The following is a 17,801-nucleotide window of genomic DNA, read 5'->3' on the forward strand; positions in this document are numbered from 1 at the left end:
ACATTAAGGCAGTTCTCAAGGCAAAATAGGGTCCAACCTGGTACTAGCAAGGCGGCCGCTGAATGTATAGTGCTGCAGAGGTGCCCTGACCTAAAAATCTTGTTTGTTGTGGCGGTGCGGTGGTTTTCACCGAAAAAGGGGCGGGAACTGTTAACTGATGTGATTAGATTATTTGTAATTAGAAGTTATTTATCAGCTTAAACCCTGACAAGTCAGGTGAAGGTTGCTGTGGTGTTACAGCAGGGCTCTGCAACTTTAACATTCGAAAAAGAGATTTAGCGGTCACAGCGAGGTTATGAAGACTCAAGGAGACGAGCCACCATCAAAATTTAGAAAAAAAGGCACCGAGCCACAGATGTAGGCTGTAACACATGTTGTAGTTGACAGAATTTTAATTTGATGTACAGGCTACATATTTTTACAGTTGGCAAAACTAAGCATCACTTTACACTGTAAAAAATAGTTGAGGCATCTCAAAATTTTAAGGTAACATACTGCAACAGATCTGAGTTTTGAGTCAAACTCAAAATCTACATTTTGAAATTAACTTTACAAAGTTTTTCCAACCTATAATCTTTAGTTTAGATCATGAACTTTTCTTCTTTAGATAAACTTTAATCTTTGAGATTTATAAACTTTATTTGAATCACTTGAATTTTTTAAATACAATTTTTGTGGAGTCCTAAAACTCACAGATTTGTTTATCTAAAGAAGAAAAGTAACTTATCTCAATAAAAGATCAGTAGTTGGTAAAACTTTTTCAAAACTTTGAACCCAAAACTCAAAAATCCGATGCACTCGACTTCATATTTTTAGTTTTTTTTCATGGACCTACAATGATGATAAATGATAACTAAAATGTTTTTTAAAAACATCACAGTCATTAATTTCCTTTTTTTTTGTCAGAGTCACAGGAGAGGAGCTGAAGAGCCGCAGGATGTGGATCCTCGTTTTAAGGAATAAACTGGCGTTGGTGTCAGCAGACTTGAATCAGCGACGTGAATCATCAGCTGGATGCTGGTGTCAGCCAACCAACAAGAACAACAACAACCCTTCACTACACGCTACAGCGTCCATTTTGTTTCCAGATTACGAGTTAAAAGAAGGAACGACTTCCAGAACGGGACCATCTGAGGAGCACGTCAACGTCCGAGTCGTACAGCGAGCAGCAGTTTGTGTCGTGAGCGCAGCTTCAGTTTTTACAGCTGTTCAGGGCTGTGAGCGTCACTCGTTACGTGATTGGTGGATAAACAAACGTGATTGGTGGATGAGTTGACTACAGTTTATGCGATTGGTCCCTCCTCTCCACCTGGTCGGTCAGTTCCATCACACCGTGTTCTCTTGTAACTGCCGTGACGCCCTGAAGAGTGGCAGGTGACCACGGAGCTGAGGGCCAACATGGCCGCCACAGATGGCGTGAGTGGTGGAAGCAGCTGATTGGTCAGTTGATCAGTGTGGGGGCGGGGTGTCTGCCTCCAGAGCGTCAGAGATCATCACGCAGAGCTGAGAGAACGACGGACGCCCCTCCGGTTTCTGAAACAGAAAACACAGGTTGTAAATTCAGATGGAATTATTTCAGTCTGCCCCCTGGTGGTGACCTGCAGAACCGCAGCTGAGCTGGAATTTAATTAACTTAATGGTGCTTTAACTCCATTTTTTGTTTTTTTTAACTTCCAGTTAACACCAGGGGTTGGAATGTGTATCAGTTTTATACTGTAAAGCAAAGATGTTCAGAAAACACTTTTCTACACAGCTGCCTCAGAAACATCAACCAATATTTTTAATCCTGTGTGTTTTATTGTGTTTGTAGACAAATTATTCTCAAATCCCCAAGTTCAGAAAAGTTGGGACATTGTGTAGAACGTGAGTAAAAACAGAACGCAATGACTCGCAAACACTCAGATAGACTGATGGTATGGGGGTGTGTTAGTGCCCATGGCATCATGGGTAACTTTCACATCTGTGAAGGCCCCTATTAATTCTGTGAATTAATATTGGACTAACATTTATCACGACTCCAAAATAATATTAATTCCATGTACCTGCTGGATGTTTAAACAGGCAAGTGTTTGTTAACAAGTTTAACATTTAAGCATAAATGTTGTTTTTCCAGCTTGTTTCAATCAATGAATGAGCCAGATGTTGTAGAAATGTGTTTTCTGTGCCGGTGCTCTTTTGTTTGTACAGAAGAAGTCTGTCAGTACCATTGATTCCTTCATCCAGACAAAATGCAGCTTAAAACTGCACACTAACTAAAATAATCGATTTATAAAACTAAAAATGATGTTAGCAGCAAAATGGCTGTTTGGGAAGTACACTGAAAGAGACACACGGTTCTCACCTCGCCCCAACACAGCTGCATGATGTCATAGATGCTGGGCGTGGCCATTTTGGGCCTGTAGAGGCGGTGACCCTTGGTTACCAAGGTAACCACCTCGTGGTTCTGATTCTGTTCAAATGGCATACGACCCTCAGTGAAAACCTCCCACATCAACACACCTGGAGACGCAGAGACAAGAAGTTTAATACGAGTCCAGAGTTTTAGTTTGTAGTTAAAATGAAAAGAAGATAAAAATTAGAATAAAGAAACGTCTTTATTGATGTCAGACGTGGAACAAGTCCACACATTCAGTACTAAAGTAAAACTACGGATACCTGTTTAAAAAAAGACTAAAAGAAAACTAAAAAGTCGTCCTCTGAAGGACATTTCTCTGTGCAAAGCTTACTTGTTAAATCTTTTTTATCTTTTTTCATCTTTTGTTTTTAAACATCTGAAAACTCAAAGTATTTGTACTTAGTTACTTCCCGTCTCTGAGTGATGTTAAAGCGTTCCTACCGTAGGACCAGACGTCCGACTTGCTGCTGTATTTGCAGAAGTTAAAGACTTCAGGAGGCGACCACTTCACTGGAAACTTGGCACCTGATGAGCTGGTGTACTGGTCGTCTAACACGTATCTACAAAATACACATCAGCATTTACAAAGAGCAGCATTTCCTCCTGCTGACTTGTTTCAAGTCACTCTGGATAAAAGAGGGCAGACGAGTCTGTAGTGTAAAAGTGTCGGGGTTGAATTTGTACCTGGCCATGCCGAAGTCTGACACCTTCACCACCAGAGAGTCATTCACCAGACAGTTTCTGGCAGCCTGCAGAGGACAGATACAAATACAAATACAACAATTTTACTACAGTGACTCTGGTGATCCTCTGGCGGTTCCTGTGTCAAACTACAATAGTCACATGGGTTCTTATCCATCAGATTAACCACTGTTCATTTCACCGTTATCACTATGCAAAGTGTCTTCGAGTATCTTCAGTTAGTTTGAACTGAACAGAGGAGCTGTGTGAAGTCTCTCTCTGGAGACTGATAAAGAGGAATAAATTAAGTTTACATATTCTCCCCTCCACTGCAGGGTTCTGTCTGTACTTTTCTCTCCAGTCTACTCCACCTGAACTCTACATGGACTCACGTTCTTGTACAATTCTATGTATGACATACTCTGTGTCTTAAATATTGTATTTTTTGTGTTGCTCTGTTTTGTACATGTAACATCTATTGTATGTCTGTCCATCCTTAGAGGGGGATTCCTCTCCTGTGCCTCTCTCTGAGGTTTCCTCCATTTTTTTCCCTGTTAAAAGGGTTTTGGGGGAGCAAACTGTGATTTTTGATTTTGGGCTATACAAATATCCTATAATAATAATAACCTATAGAACACAGACATGAAAAAACAGCTAAAACGTATTTTCTTTTCGTTTCAAGTGGAACTTAATGACATTTTCACACAGGGTTTGTTTTTTGACGAAAGGTCGTGTCCAGTTTACCAGATCTCTGTGGATGAAGCCGTTGGCCTCCAGGTGCTCCATGCCCTCGCAAACGTCCAGGCAGATACTCAGCAAGGACCCCAGGCCGAAGCTGCCCCGCCGCTGCCTGAGGAAGTTCAGCAGGCAGCCGTGCTCCATGAACTCTGTGACGATGTAAATGGGCTTCTGCTGGCTGCACACGCCGTACAGCTGCACCAGCTTCGGGTGAGACAGTTTCCTGGAGAAAACACACAAAGTACAGTTTGGGTGAGTAGAGGAATTTCACTAAAACCCCGTCTACATACATGGGAGAAGTTAGCCTTCAGGACTTTCTGCCAGAAAGCCTTTTTTGGCAGATATATTGCTATTTTAACCAAAGAAAAACATGCAATCCCCCCCAAACCTCCCCAAGTAGGACAGTTCCTGGCCTGGTGTTTGATTATAAACTTCACCTTATGGAGTTTTGTGAGTGTAGCTATGAACGTAGTCATGAAGTATTTTTTATTTATTTAGTTTATGATGGCTGTAATAAGCATTATTTAATGGTAATTAGGCCCTTATAAGATATTTATGTACGTGACTGTTATAAGACTATGTAAGTGTTAATAATAGCATAAGAACATGTTTATTGTTAGATTATAAGACATTTATAGGCAGTCTTATAAGAAACTTGTTAACAGTTTATGGCTTAAGAATGTTAATAAAAAGCCTTGTGAGTTTCTTATACTTCTTTATAATAGCATTACAAACATTTAATGAGTTTAACTAACTACTATATCACTGTTAAACCTTTACAACACAACTTTTCTATCCTGTAATAAAGCTCTTCCAGTTAGAAATCATAAGCACAGCTTGTAAAAGACAGTTATCTGTCATCTATCATCAATTTTGTGCAGTCTGTTTGGAATAAAAGGCCTTGTTTTCTTGCAAAAATAAAGAAAAAATCCAAACTCCAAAGAAGTTTTGTCTTTAAACCATAGCGTTATGAGCTTCTCGTTGTAACCTCTGCACTAATCTTCCCTTTGTTCACTGCTTTACTTTGTCAAAATGTGACGTTATATTTCACCTACAGGCCATCAGATTTGCTGCTTTGTTGCTGCAGTTCTTACTTTTCTCCAGTAGATGGCAGCAGAGGTCAAAGGTAAAGAATTTACATGGAGTCACTATCTGTAAATGCAGAGACTGATCTCTGGTCAGATATGTTTCTTTCACTCATCTCAGCCTTGGTTTTTTTAATCTACTCGTTCTTTCTTATATTATTTTCTCCTCTTTCATCTCCTTGGTCTTGTTTAAGGCCCCACCCCCTCCTTACATCATGACCTTGGCCTCCTCGATGAAGTCCTCCTCGTACATGGCTCCCTCTCTGATGGCCTTGATGGCCACTTTGTGCTGAGCCCTCCACTTGCCGAGCCTCACCAGACCGAACTGACCGCTGCCGAGCTCCTTCATGAAGGTCAGCTCACTGGGGTTGATCTCCCACTTGTCTGCGTGGAGGGAAACACAGAGAGGAGGACAGTAAGGAGAGGACGCAGAGGTGCGTTCATGGACAAACATTGTTCAAAAGCATACGACTGTTGGGACTCACCGTAGCTGAAACCAGCGGTGGACGGAGCAGACTTGTCCTGTTTCCCTACAGGATACCTCAACCTGGCAACAAGACCTGAACATACAGAAAACAAAGACAAAGAGACATTTTCATAGAAATGTACAGTATGTATGAAAACAATGAGTTGTCACTGAGTATTGATTCAAAGCAGGAAGCATTCAGAAGCTTTAGGCACCAGAGGACCTGGACTCCATTCAGACTCCAGTCACAAATTTGATGACTTTAGATTAAACTTGATAAAATCAAAAAAGACCACATGACTTGGATTTGTAACACTAATGACTCGTTATGACTTCACTTGGACTTGAGCTTTTTGATTTGAAAGAAACAAAACCAAAGATAAAAGTCTTATTTAAACAGTGAATCAGTTCATTTCCAGAATCAATGGAGATTAAGGCTGTTAATTCAGCAAGTCAACATTTAGTCCTACAGATCTACTTTGTTTGATCCAATCTGACAGAATCCAGTCAAGTTGAAGGACAGAAACAACTGATGTTACTGAGCTCCAGCTGGAAAAAATTAGAAGGTAATTTGACTTGTGTATATAAAAAAAAAAATAGGTAAAACTGCAGTGTGCAAAAAGTGCAGGTCGAAAAAACTACAGAGATGCAACAACTTCTGATTTCGTTCACTACTTGAAGTTGCACAAACAATTTTAAGTAAAAAGTGACTTTGTAAATCAATGAGGCTGGAAACATACAGTTACATTATGACTCAAAACTTAAAATTTAGGACTTGGAACAACTCAGTCTTGACTTGGGGATTTACTTAGAACTTGCCTGTCTTGACTTGGGACTTCAGAATTGTCAGTATTGACTTGGCATTTAACTCAGGACTTGTCAGTCTTGACTGCAGTCTTGATTCGGGATTTACCTCTTTACTTGTGTCAGTCAGTCTTGACTTGTTGGTCCTGATTCTGGATTTTACTTGGAACATGTGAGTCTTGACTTGGGACTTGACATGTGACCCTGCTTATATTTCAGAGATTCCTCCACAGACCAGTAGAGGGAGCTCTTGTTCCAGCTGTGGTCCAGGTACCACAGTCTGAGACCCAGTGACAGGTGGATGACGTGCTGTTTACCTGCTGCGTTGTGTTTGTGGTACTCGATCAGGTCGGGGATGGAGCTGAACAGGAGTTTCTCTGCCAGGTAAAACTGTTTCGGCGAGCCTTGTGTCTCCTTGATGTGGTAATGTTTAATAGCTGGACCTCCGTCCCTGCAGACACACAACAACAGTAACAGTTTAACTCCAGTCGATTCTTCTTTGCTGCTGCGCTCTGCTGAGTATCACTCTCATAAAATCTAACATGGAGTCTGCAGCTTAATTTAAGTTAATTCAAATTCAGTTCAGTTTCTGTGACAGGAAGATGCTTTTTTGAGGAACTTGGTTGAATTGTGTAATCCTTCACAGGGTGTGCCAGATAAAGCACACAGCGCATGGCAGAAGTACATTTAGGTTGTGGGTGTTGGTTGCAAAGTGAGGTGCAACACACAAAGGGGTTGTGTTTATTTTCTAATGCACGGCTATTTAAATGGCAGATTTAGCAGAGGTGGAAAGTAACTAAGTATAAATACTTTGTTACTGTACTTAAGTAGATTTTTCAGGTATCTGTACTTTACTTGAGTATTTATTACAACTTTTTTTGTACTCACACAATATTTCATTACATTTTCAAAACGGTCTCATTACTTTAGTTTTGTGCATTTGAAGGTAAATATTTATTACTTTTATTTTGTATCATTGTGCACCACTTTCCCAACATCAAGACTGACTTCACTTTATATGGATGGAACAATAACACACAGAAAAGGTGATTATTGGTGTTGTTTTTGATTAACTGCACAGTGTGGACGCCGGGCGAGAAAATGATCAGGACCAAAGCTGCGTTATCGTTCAGTTAATACTGTGCAGACGTCTCATATCATTCTGCTTCTACCTGTTGTCAGTATATTCTCAACGGCCGGAGGAGGCCAGAAAAATATATTTCAAAACCCCAAACTCCCAAACAATTGATGTGAAACTGGTCGACGGTAAAGCGAAGTAGACATGATTTCTGTTGACTTGAAGGTGGCTGTTTGTTTGAGCTGAGAGGTGAGAACAGTGTGTTTACCCTGCTGTAGACTTGGTGTACAGAGACACGGTGTAGGCTCCTGCTGTGCTCGAGTCTCTGACGATGAAGCCTCCTTCTTTGTCCTGCAGGGGGAGACACACAGACAAACACAGAAAGAAACACATCATTATTCATAATTAATACTTGATTGAGGAGGGTATAAAATTACAAACCACCATTTTTTTAATGTCATGAAAACAAAAAAGTCTCTATCAGCAGGTTTGTTTTGGGATAGTTTTGTGGGAAAAAAAAGTAAATGAAGAATGTGTTTAATGACAAGCAGAGTTAGTTAAACTTATACTAAAGATGAGTGACTTTTTCTCCCTCAGAGAGTTCAAAATGAAAAGTGCAATTAGTTATTTCTAAACTGGATTTTGTATTATTAATCCGTCATCCCTCGTCTGTTTGTAAACTGCCCCTTGTCTGTTTTTTACATGTTCTATTTTATAACTTTGTAAAACTTTTGAAGTGTGTCCCATCTTGACCAGATCTCCCCTGAAAATAAGACAGAAATGTGGGAAAATAAAGAGAGAAAACAGTGAAGAAGTAATAACATAAAGAGGAAGGAAAGACAGTAAAGAGAGATTCAGCGTTTCTGTCGACGAAGGCTCACCTCCTTCCTCAGCAGCTCCTCTGCTTTGTTCCTGTTGACTTGTTTACTGTACCAACTAGAACAAACAAAGAAATAAATGTCTTTATAACAAGTTTTTTTTTTCTTTAGACGATTTCACCAGGCCTCCACAATCTTTATAAGAAGGAGATCTGGTTGTGCAAAGTTATAAACTGGCTGAATCCAAAATGAACAAAATGCACAAGTGTCTTAAATCTGTATTGTTTCTAACGGCCAGCAGGGAGCGATCCCATTGGTTGAAGTAAGACGTTTGATTGTATTGAATCACATGAAAAAATAAACCTACTTCTCACTTTAGTTTATTACCTTATTAAATACTCGTTGAGAAATGAACTTTTTATCCAGAAAAGTCTGCAGAAAGTGTGACTTGATAAATTGTGGATTCGGCCTGGTCGTGTACGACCTTCAGTCGATGTCCACCGCTACTGTAACTTCATCATGACAGTTAACTGCTGTTGATCTACTGTGAAATGATTAACGAACTCACACAAACTGCACCAGGTTTCCGGATTTCTTCTCGGTGACATAGTTACTCGGGATGTAGCCTTCCTCGCTGTGAAACACAAACACAGGAGGAGGCAGGTGAGAACACAGGAAACAGGACCTGGATTATTCACATCATATTATCATGTGTTATTAAAGTTAAAATAAAAGTAACATTTCTGCATTAAAATGTCTGAAAATGACCCATGTCATGTGTTTTGCCAAGTTGTTTACTTGTGTACTTGTTATAACCTCCAGGAAAACACAGGAAGAAGTAAAGTGCCCGTTTTATAGTCAGAAAATTTTAAAATATCGCCCATCTGTACGGTGCAGAAACTTTTCCACGTTCATACATCTCCCAGCTGAAACAACTGGGGGATCGGACCACTGCCTCTTGAGGCACAAAGTGGTGTTACTAGAGAAAAGGGCCGAGGTTAGCTGGTTAGCATGCTAACTTCAGTAGATATCTTTGCTAGGTAGTGTGGTTTTTGTTTCTTTTACCATGACTGACCCTAACCCCATGACTGACGTGAAGAGTCAACAGACAACAGACCAAGAAAACTCATGTCTGTTATTTCCCAAATGCTATAAAAGTGACAGAATTAGCCCCAAAGTAAAATGAGCAGGAAAGGCTGATGTTAGGCTAATGCTAACACTAGCATTGTAATGTCACAACGCTGACTCCGGTGGGATCGTATCCCTCCCAGACGCTTTGGATTCCAGCTTTAAATTGTAGTGTCTTTTTCGGGAATGTGGTCAAATTTATCCATGAATAATCCAGCACCCGATGTCTCCTGCAGTTATTTATCTGTTTTTCCATGTTGCATGTTGTTAGCCGCCCACTTTTTTGGATGTTTTAAATCTAAATCCTGGCCGTACTTCACAAACTGCTCCTTTAACACACATCATGATTTACATACTCACCCATACTGGTTGCGCGCCTTGAACCAGTTGGCGTCACACTTTTCCAGGATGACGTACTCGCCTCCTTTGACCAGACTCAGGTCGTGCAGCTCGGTGCCCGGGAAGTCGTACAACGCCACCACCACCACCTCCTCCTCCTCCTCCTCATCGTCATCATCATCCTCATCGTCATCATCCTCGTCGTCAGGGACAGAAGGGAGGGGAGGAGGGGGCCGCCGCTGCTTGACAAGGAGGAAGAACAACAAAATGCTTGTTTTGTTTTGACTGCAGTCAAGGTATTACTCATTCATCTGTGTGTGTGTGTGTGTGTGTGTGTGTGTGTGTGTGTGTGGTTACCCTCTCCTCTCCAGGAATTGGGGGTAAAGGTTTTCTGGAAACTAGAAAAGAGGAACAGAAACAATAAGCCAGGCAGAAACTTTGAACTCCTTCTGTATCTTTATCTTCCATGTCTGACCTTTGACCTCTCTCTGCTGCCCAAAAAATCATTTTTACCTAATACTGATGATCAAGACGTGAGCCTTATCATGCTTCTGCAGCTACGTCCGTCTGAATGAATCAGCCAACAGTTACAATTTTACCAAAGTGAGTTCCTGTTTTTTTCTTCACAGTTGGTGAATCAAGTGTTTCAGGTTGTAACTACAGAACATTATGTAAAATATTAATATTTTTAACCCTCAGTCACACACACAGACATTTTTGTCCTTTCAGATTTAGATGTTTTCAAACATTCTGGCTGTGTTAATGCATTTATTTTGGCCAGGATGTGTATTTTGGGTTATTTTTTTCCCAACTTCAGTCCTATAATAAGTCTATAATACACTGTGTAATCAAATAGTCCAATATCAAACACTGTATATTAATAATAAGTAGTATTCTGTACTTTAGTCTAATCGAACTATTTGACTAATGAGGTCCCGCCCCTGTTCTGTCTGTGCTCCAATAACAGTTGAGTAAACTGAGTATTTAGCAGAACCTAAATCAATTTTCTCCTGTCCTGTTTCCTGTTTCCTGAGACAAATCCTGTCCTGCCTGCCGGGTATCATCTCGTCATTTTTTGTCTTCTGTCTAGCTATTTTTGTCTTGTTACGTCTTTTTCGTCTTGTTACATCCGTCGTGTGCGACATGTACTGATGGATGCACCAGAGAATCGTCTTTTCTACGTGTTATTGTCTCGTCCACTCAGGTTGAACTCAGTCTTGATGTTGTGACGGCGGCGCACAGCGATACAAAATAAAAATAATCAATGATTCCCTCAAATGCATAAAACTAAAGTAACAAGACTGTAGTGAAACTGTAAAGAGTAAAAGTAAAAAGTTGACAGAAAAATAAATACTCAAGTAAAGTACAGATAGCTGAAATATCTTCTTAAGAACAGTAACAAAGTATTTGTACTTAGATACTTCCCTCCTCTGGCACTGGGGGTACTTTTATACTTTTTCCCTTTTATTTTTTAATTTTTGTACTGAATCATAATGTCTGCTGAACAACTGGTTATTTACTATAAACTCTATACTGCACTATAATATTAAGAGTTTACATTTAACGCACAAAATAATTATGAATATAGGTGGTGGATAAAACGTATTGTTTTTTTTCTGTATTGTCTGTTTGAAGCTCAAGAACCAAAACCTTTTGCTAAAAAAAATGCTAAAAAGAGTTTCAGAGGCGATGTCGTATTGAACGTTAACATAAACAAATTAGGTGGTATTTTAATAGTACGGTATTTTTACAGTGCAGTATTATTACTCTCTTTCTTTAAACTGATCACTGTAATAATATACACTGATACATACATTCAGCTGTTTAGGTTGTGTGTGAGTGTGGTTCTTACTGTCTCCAAACAGGTTGTACTCCTCACAGCCCGGAGCCTGTTTATCCACCTGGCGACAGCAGAGCCACGCCCCCTCCTGCCAGAACTGAGGGTGAAACTTCGCCAAGACCACGTGGTTGTCTTTGATCTCTGCAGACAGAAATGGACAGGAGTCTGTGGTCTGGTATTATCATTTCATGGATTTTCCTCTGAAATATTTTTATGTTGAACACAAAAATCATTACTACAATATTTAAATACTTAAAGGAGCAGTACGTAAGAACCGCAAGATTTTAGCCACCTGTCGAATTCATACTCCAATCAAACAGTGGGCAGCATATCACCATGGTAACCGCTAACTGCTGCCAACTGCAGCTGCCGTTAGCTAGTTAGCTGTGCAGCCCCCCTGGGTGGGTTCTCAATAAAACGCTTGTAATATTAAAAGGTTCTCAGTAGAACCCACTGGGTGTGTTCTAGATAAAACACATAGAATATAGAAGGTTCTCAGTAGAACCTGCTGGGTGGGTTTTATATACAAAAATATACAAAAGTTTCTTCGTAGAACCCTGTGGGTGGGTTCTTGTTTGCACCCTTAGAATGTGGAAACAGTTACGGATAGAAACCCCAGAGATTGTGCTGGGTGAATCCATTGCACAATAAAAGGGTTCTCTGTAGAACCTCTCATGGGTGAAACCATTCACAGATGGTTCCAAGTATAATCTTTTACGTTGGGTTCTATGTAGAACTCTCTAAAAGAGTTCCAAGAACAACCTTTATAAAAGTTTCTACCATGAACCAAAAAGGGTTCTCTTCTGAGGACAAGCTGAAGAACCCTTTATGGTTCTAATTAGCACCTTTATTTCTAAGAGCGCACTAATGAAAACATTTCTTGCATATTCTGACAATAAATCCCTGTAAACCTCAGACGACGGACCGTTAAAGAACATTAATTGTGTGCAGGGCTGCAACTGATGATTATTTTCATTACTGATGAATCTGTCAGTTGTTTTCTCGATCGATCAATCAATCAATCAATCAGTTGTTTGATCCAGAAAATAGTGAGAAACGTTGTTCAGAGTTTTACAAAGTCCAGGATGACGTCCTCAACCCACAAGTCAAAGATATTCAGTTTTCTGTCAGAGGAGTAAAGAAACCAGAAAATATTCACATTTAAGAAACTGGAATCAGAGAATTTTATTTAAAAACTATCAGCTGATTATCTAAATAGTTCATGATTGATTTAATAGTCGATTAATAATTAATAGTTGCAGCTCTAAATGTGTGTCAGCCACTGGCCAAACAATGACTTCCTTCCTGTTTTAAAAACACCAGCACGCACTTTTAATCTCAGTCTGTGTCTTTACTTCAGCTGAAGCTCCTGAGCTGTAAAGAGACATCGTCATCGTCCCCGACAGGTGGAACCGAGACGCAGCCGTCATTTTCTCACCAGAGGTTAGAACACAGCCAAACAGTAACGTCTGACTGCGTTCTACATGTCGGACCACCGCATCTCAGGTGGAACATCACAAACACAAAGTGCCAGCAGCAGCAGCAGCAGCAGCAGCAGCGGAAACAGCGGGGGCTGCTGGGAACTTTGACCCCAACGTGTGAAACCCAGTTTCAGTCGTGTGGTTCAAAGTGTGAAGACTCTCTGTGCAGCCTGAGGGAGTGAGAGGTGATGCATTTACACAGGTACGAGAACCGCTGACGTTCTCCTCAACAGAACAGAACAGAACAGAACAGAACTGAGCAGAATACACTCAGGAAAAAAGAGCTAAATGAATAGAACACACTCAGGAGGTTCTATGATGAATCTTTCTATATTCTTAATGTTTCATCTAGAACACAATCACAGGGTTCTACCAGGAACCTACACGTAGAATAGAGTAGACTAGTGTACACACTCTTGCATTCTGAAATAAGTCCCAACTAGAACCACACGGGGTTCTTCAACTTTTCCCCATAAGACAACACCTTTTGTTTCCAAGTAGAACCTTTTATAAAGGTCCCACCTGGAACCCTCTTAGACAGTTCTACCTGGAACCCAACATTAAGGGTTATACCTAGAACCATCTGTAAAAGGATTCATCCCGAAACCTATGAGGGTTTCTACAGAGAACCCTTCTAGGGTGTAGTGGTTCCACCCAGAATCATGTTTGCGGGTTCTGTCCAGAACCTTCTACAGGTGCTTATATGAACCCACCCTGGAGGTTCTACTTAGAACCTTTTTATCAGCCAAGGGTTTTACCCAGAGCACAATCAGGAGGTTCTACTGAAAACTTGTGTTTCCTCTAAAAACACATTCAGGGGGTTCTACCACAAATCTTTTCATATTCAAGAACCCACCAAGGAGTTTCAACTGACAAACTTTATAGATTAAAAGGGTATTAGCTAGAACACACTCAGGGGGTTCTATCTGGAACACACTCAGGAGATTTGAGAGGAAACCTTTTTATTTATGAAGGGTTTCATCTAGAACCCACCAAATACCCACCCAGGGGGTTCTGCCAAGAAACCTTCCATGGTACAAAGAACACTTAAAAGGATTTCAGCAATATTCGAAAAACATTTTTTTTTTGTCTTACAAAAAAGTACTCCAGAACAGAGCAGAATAGAACACAGTAGAACACAGACTGACCTTCTTTGAGGGTCTGGACCCAGAGACTTCTGCTGTCGTGACTCGGAGCGAAGATGTAGAGAGTGTTGGCATCATAAACCACCTGGACACAAACAGAAGGAGTGACTTAGTTTCCATCCATCTATGAAATGTTAAATTAATACGTTCACTCTGGTTCTGTCACTATTAATCAACTCGTTTGTGTTTAAAGGGACAGTTCAGATTATTTGAAGTGTGGTTCGTATCCGTAGTCAGTGTGTTACCTCGCCGTCTGACGGGCCTGTCTGATGTGAAACAGCTGTTACGTGAGCCAAACGTTGCTCACCCACACTCAACCAAACTCCATACGCAAAATCAGTAATGTTACCTCGCAGAAAACAGGAGTTATTGTTCTACTGTTGCCTCAATCTGTTGGCTTGTTTGTGTTATTGTGTGACTTTGGTGAACCTGAACTAACCGAATCACACAAACAAGCTAACTGATCAAGGCAGCGGTAGACCGGCAACTCCTGTGTTCTGTGACGTAAAATTACCGATTTTGTCAATGGAGTCTGGTTGAGTGAGACAGAGTGGTTTCCCACCAGAAAAAGCTGTCTGACAGAAAGGTAAAGCACTAAAAATACTGTGAATATAACGTACATTTAAACTGATATTGATTTGACCCTGTCCACAGTGGCACATAGCTTAGCTTCCTTCACTGTTACTCAACACCAATCAAACATCTTTCTTGTTTCTCCAGAATGTCTTACTGCAGCTTTAAGAGTAGAGACATGGAGGAGGATGTTGTTGTCTTGAGGTTGTCTGCCTTCACCCCTGCTCCAGATTATCAAAACCACTTTAAAACTGAGAATGAGTACACCTGAGATGTCAGATTCAATCCACACAGCTACGCTCAAATTTAAAATTCACCTTCATTTTTCCTGTTACAAATTAGTTCGTCGAAGCCGGAGGTTCGTTGCCAACCTGTGATTGCTCGGGTTTCTTGACCTGTCTGACTTTTTTTTAATGATTATTACTGATAAAAAATAAAGGCCACAACTACAGAAAAAAATAATTATCTTTTAAAGTAACACACAGAGCAGCTTTGTATGCAAGAGAACCTGTGGTTGACTTCAGTACGTTTGTACCTGAAAGGGGTATTTGTTCTGGCAGGGGATGATTCCTCCTCCGTTCTTGACGATCTCCGCACATTTGATGCGGCTCAGCTCGATCGAGCCTCTCCTGAACTTCTTCTGTTGATGGAAACAACAAGTCAACAGCAGCTTTTTATTTCTTTTTGCTGTTTTTGTAAATCTGGTACCAACTACACACTGAGACGTTTGACTTTGTGCTGATTTATAATATTTAACTCTGCAGTTTTGGTTCAGATGTACCAAATAAAATGGCATCACCTCATCATTTTATCCTCTTAGATATTTGTGTTTGTCATAATTAGGACATGAAATCTTGAGTTATGGACAAAAATATGTTTAGTGAGCTCATGGTAACCTCTGACCGCCAAAATCTAATCAGTTCATCTTTGAGTCTGAGTGGACGTTTGTACCAAGTGTTCCTGAAATATCGCGTTTACAAGAATGGGACCGACATGAGGTTACAGTGACCTTGACCTTTGACCTTTCACCACCAAAATTCAATCAATTCATCCTTCAGTCCAAGTGGTCATTTGTATCAAGTTTGAAGAAATTCACTCAAGGCGTTCGTGAGATATCGCATTCAAAATCGTTCGGATGGGATGAACATAATGCCAGTGGCCACAGCTGCTGCTGCCGTGGAGCCACAAAAAATGGTTTTTCAAAGTTTTTTGAAAGTTGTGAATCACAGGAGGTCCTTCAGCAGACACTCACGAATGCTCACAAAGAAAATTAGGCTGATCAGTAAAGTAGTATTCAAGACAAGCTCACACCTGAACTTTACTTAGTCTGACTCTCAGGAGGTCGGCTGTTGGAAAAGGCCTGCCTTCGGCCAAATATTTTGGTCAGCATTCTCCTTCTGCTATCAGTGTGTTTATCATTCATACCTAACAACAACCTCTGAGCTCGCAACTTACTCCGTAAAAATGGTCACTGCATCCCAGGACTGTTCACCACCCAAGATGATTGTGATTGGTTTAAATACAGAAGGATAAACAAGCCAGAATATTTTCCCCTATATCTAATTTCATCCAGACCTTTTTCCAGCGCTGACACGAAAACATGAATATAATGTATATAAACACCTGTATGGAACTTCTTCTCTTTTATAAAATGTAAATTGTGCAGAAATAATAAATAATCTTGACCTGAAATATGATTAAAAACAATTAAAATAATAAAAATGACCTCAGCTTTTCCGTCGTAGTACGTCAGCTTGCTCTTGGTGAGGACAAACAGTCTCTCCTTATAGTTCAGAGGCGACGTCCTCTTCTTCTGCTGCGAACGCTTGATGAGCGTCTCCTCCAATACCAGCTCAGCACTCATCCTGGCCCCGCCCTCGGGCCCTCAGCCCATCGGTGGATGTCGTCAGAACGCGGCGGGTTGGAGCTGAGCTGAGGAGAGATGGATTTTAGACACATTTTACCTTCACGAGAACATTTCCCTCACCTGCACAAAGTCTTTTAACGTCTTTCAGAACTTTGTTCTGGTTTTCTGGTTCACAGCTTTATTGTTTCGGTTCTCACTGAAATTGTTTACAGATATTTCCCTCAAAAACCCCCCAAAGAACCTGTTCAAGTGTTTTATCAAGAACCTGAGAAATGGGCTCTGCCAAGAACCTTTTAATATTTTAGATTTTTTAAAAAATGTTCCTTGGTTTTAAGATTTTCCCTTAAAAACCCACCAAGATGGTTCTACCATGATCCCTTCCACAGAACAAAGAACACTTGACAAAGGCTCATTTTTTGAGACACTGTTTACACTTGGTTCTGTTAGTTTTGGTTTCACATCGTTTCTCCATATTATCATCATCATGTCCCTCCTACCAGCAGCACCAAAGTGAAACAGCTTAAAAGTCTCACATTTTTTCCAGCCGACTCTTTATGAAGTCGTCAGACCGGATCTCAAGTAAATATCTGGTCTTCTCCTGTCTCATTTTGTTTTGGCGATTTCCTGTTGCACTTTCCTGTAATCCGTCTGAAAGTCTGAACCATCCAATAAAACCAAATCAAGATTCAGTAGGTGTGAAAATGCCCTTAGAAACACCACTACATCTCCCTGCTGAAACTACAGGTGGATCAGACTATCACCTCTTGAGGCACAAAATAGTATGATGAGACAGGACGGGCTGAGGCTAGCTGGTTAGCATGCTAATACAAGAAAACTAAAATGCACCGTCCCTTACTGAAACAATACAGGACACAATTTGTTCCTTATTTTCTTGCACACCCTGCTTTAAAGAATATCACTACGAGTTCACATACTTGGAATGGCATGGGAAATAATAAATCCAGAACACGTTCTTTAGACACAGACACGCAGAGAAGTTTTAAATCAGAATGACAGGCAAGTTGAGTATCACTCAACATCATTGTTGCCCTGGTTACAGAAACTCAGACATGCATTTTTATTTTTTTTTTTACTTTTTCTATGCTGACAAATAGCTTTAGCTCAAGTCCACCTGCAGTAAAGAGGCTGTCCAAATACTGAGCTAAACAGAAGACAGACCACAAGCAGATCAGTCCTGTCAGCGGGAATGAGAGCAAGACGAAAACAATATTAAGACGTAACAAGATGAAAATAACTTTAAAGACATAAGACAAAAATAATGTAAAGACATAAGACGAGAACAACGTAAAAGATGTAACAAAACAAAAACAACCTAAAGACATAACAAGATGAAACAAGAAGG

At 40.4% G+C, this 17,801-nt stretch overlaps 1 protein-coding gene and 1 long non-coding RNA gene across 3 annotated transcripts; one reads left to right on the forward strand and one right to left on the reverse strand.

Moving 5' to 3' along the window:
• Positions 1-374: 374 nt before the first annotated feature.
• Positions 375-16,499, reverse strand: tec (tec protein tyrosine kinase). Of its 2 annotated transcripts, none has more exons than XM_084712773.1 (17): positions 16,298-16,499; positions 15,107-15,211; positions 14,002-14,083; positions 11,385-11,513; positions 9,890-9,930; positions 9,554-9,771; positions 8,634-8,699; positions 8,129-8,183; positions 7,516-7,598; positions 6,487-6,620; positions 5,385-5,459; positions 5,112-5,283; positions 3,821-4,037; positions 3,080-3,144; positions 2,837-2,955; positions 2,342-2,499; positions 375-1,533 (listed from the first exon to the last, which is right to left on the reverse strand). In XM_084712773.1, exons 1-17 carry the CDS (start codon positions 16,433-16,435, stop codon positions 1,450-1,452), a joined length of 1,941 nt encoding a protein of 646 aa, XP_084568899.1. In that variant the 5' UTR covers positions 16,436-16,499; the 3' UTR covers positions 375-1,449. The 2 variants fall into 2 exon arrangements, with proteins under 2 accessions (XP_084568899.1, XP_084568898.1); XM_084712772.1 differs by having other exon boundaries at positions 9,554-9,774.
• On the forward strand, positions 3,942-5,230 carry LOC146305336 (uncharacterized). The gene is made up of 3 exons (XR_014769139.1): positions 3,942-4,066; positions 4,872-4,940; positions 5,094-5,230. It is a non-coding gene; the product is annotated as an uncharacterized LOC146305336 (long non-coding RNA).
• Positions 16,500-17,801: the final 1,302 nt, after the last annotated feature.

This window comes from Lutjanus erythropterus, chromosome 23 (genome assembly GCF_056507025.1).
Source record: "Lutjanus erythropterus isolate fLutEry1 chromosome 23, fLutEry1.hap2, whole genome shotgun sequence".
NCBI classification, from domain to species: domain Eukaryota; kingdom Metazoa; phylum Chordata; class Actinopteri; order Lutjaniformes; family Lutjanidae; genus Lutjanus; species Lutjanus erythropterus.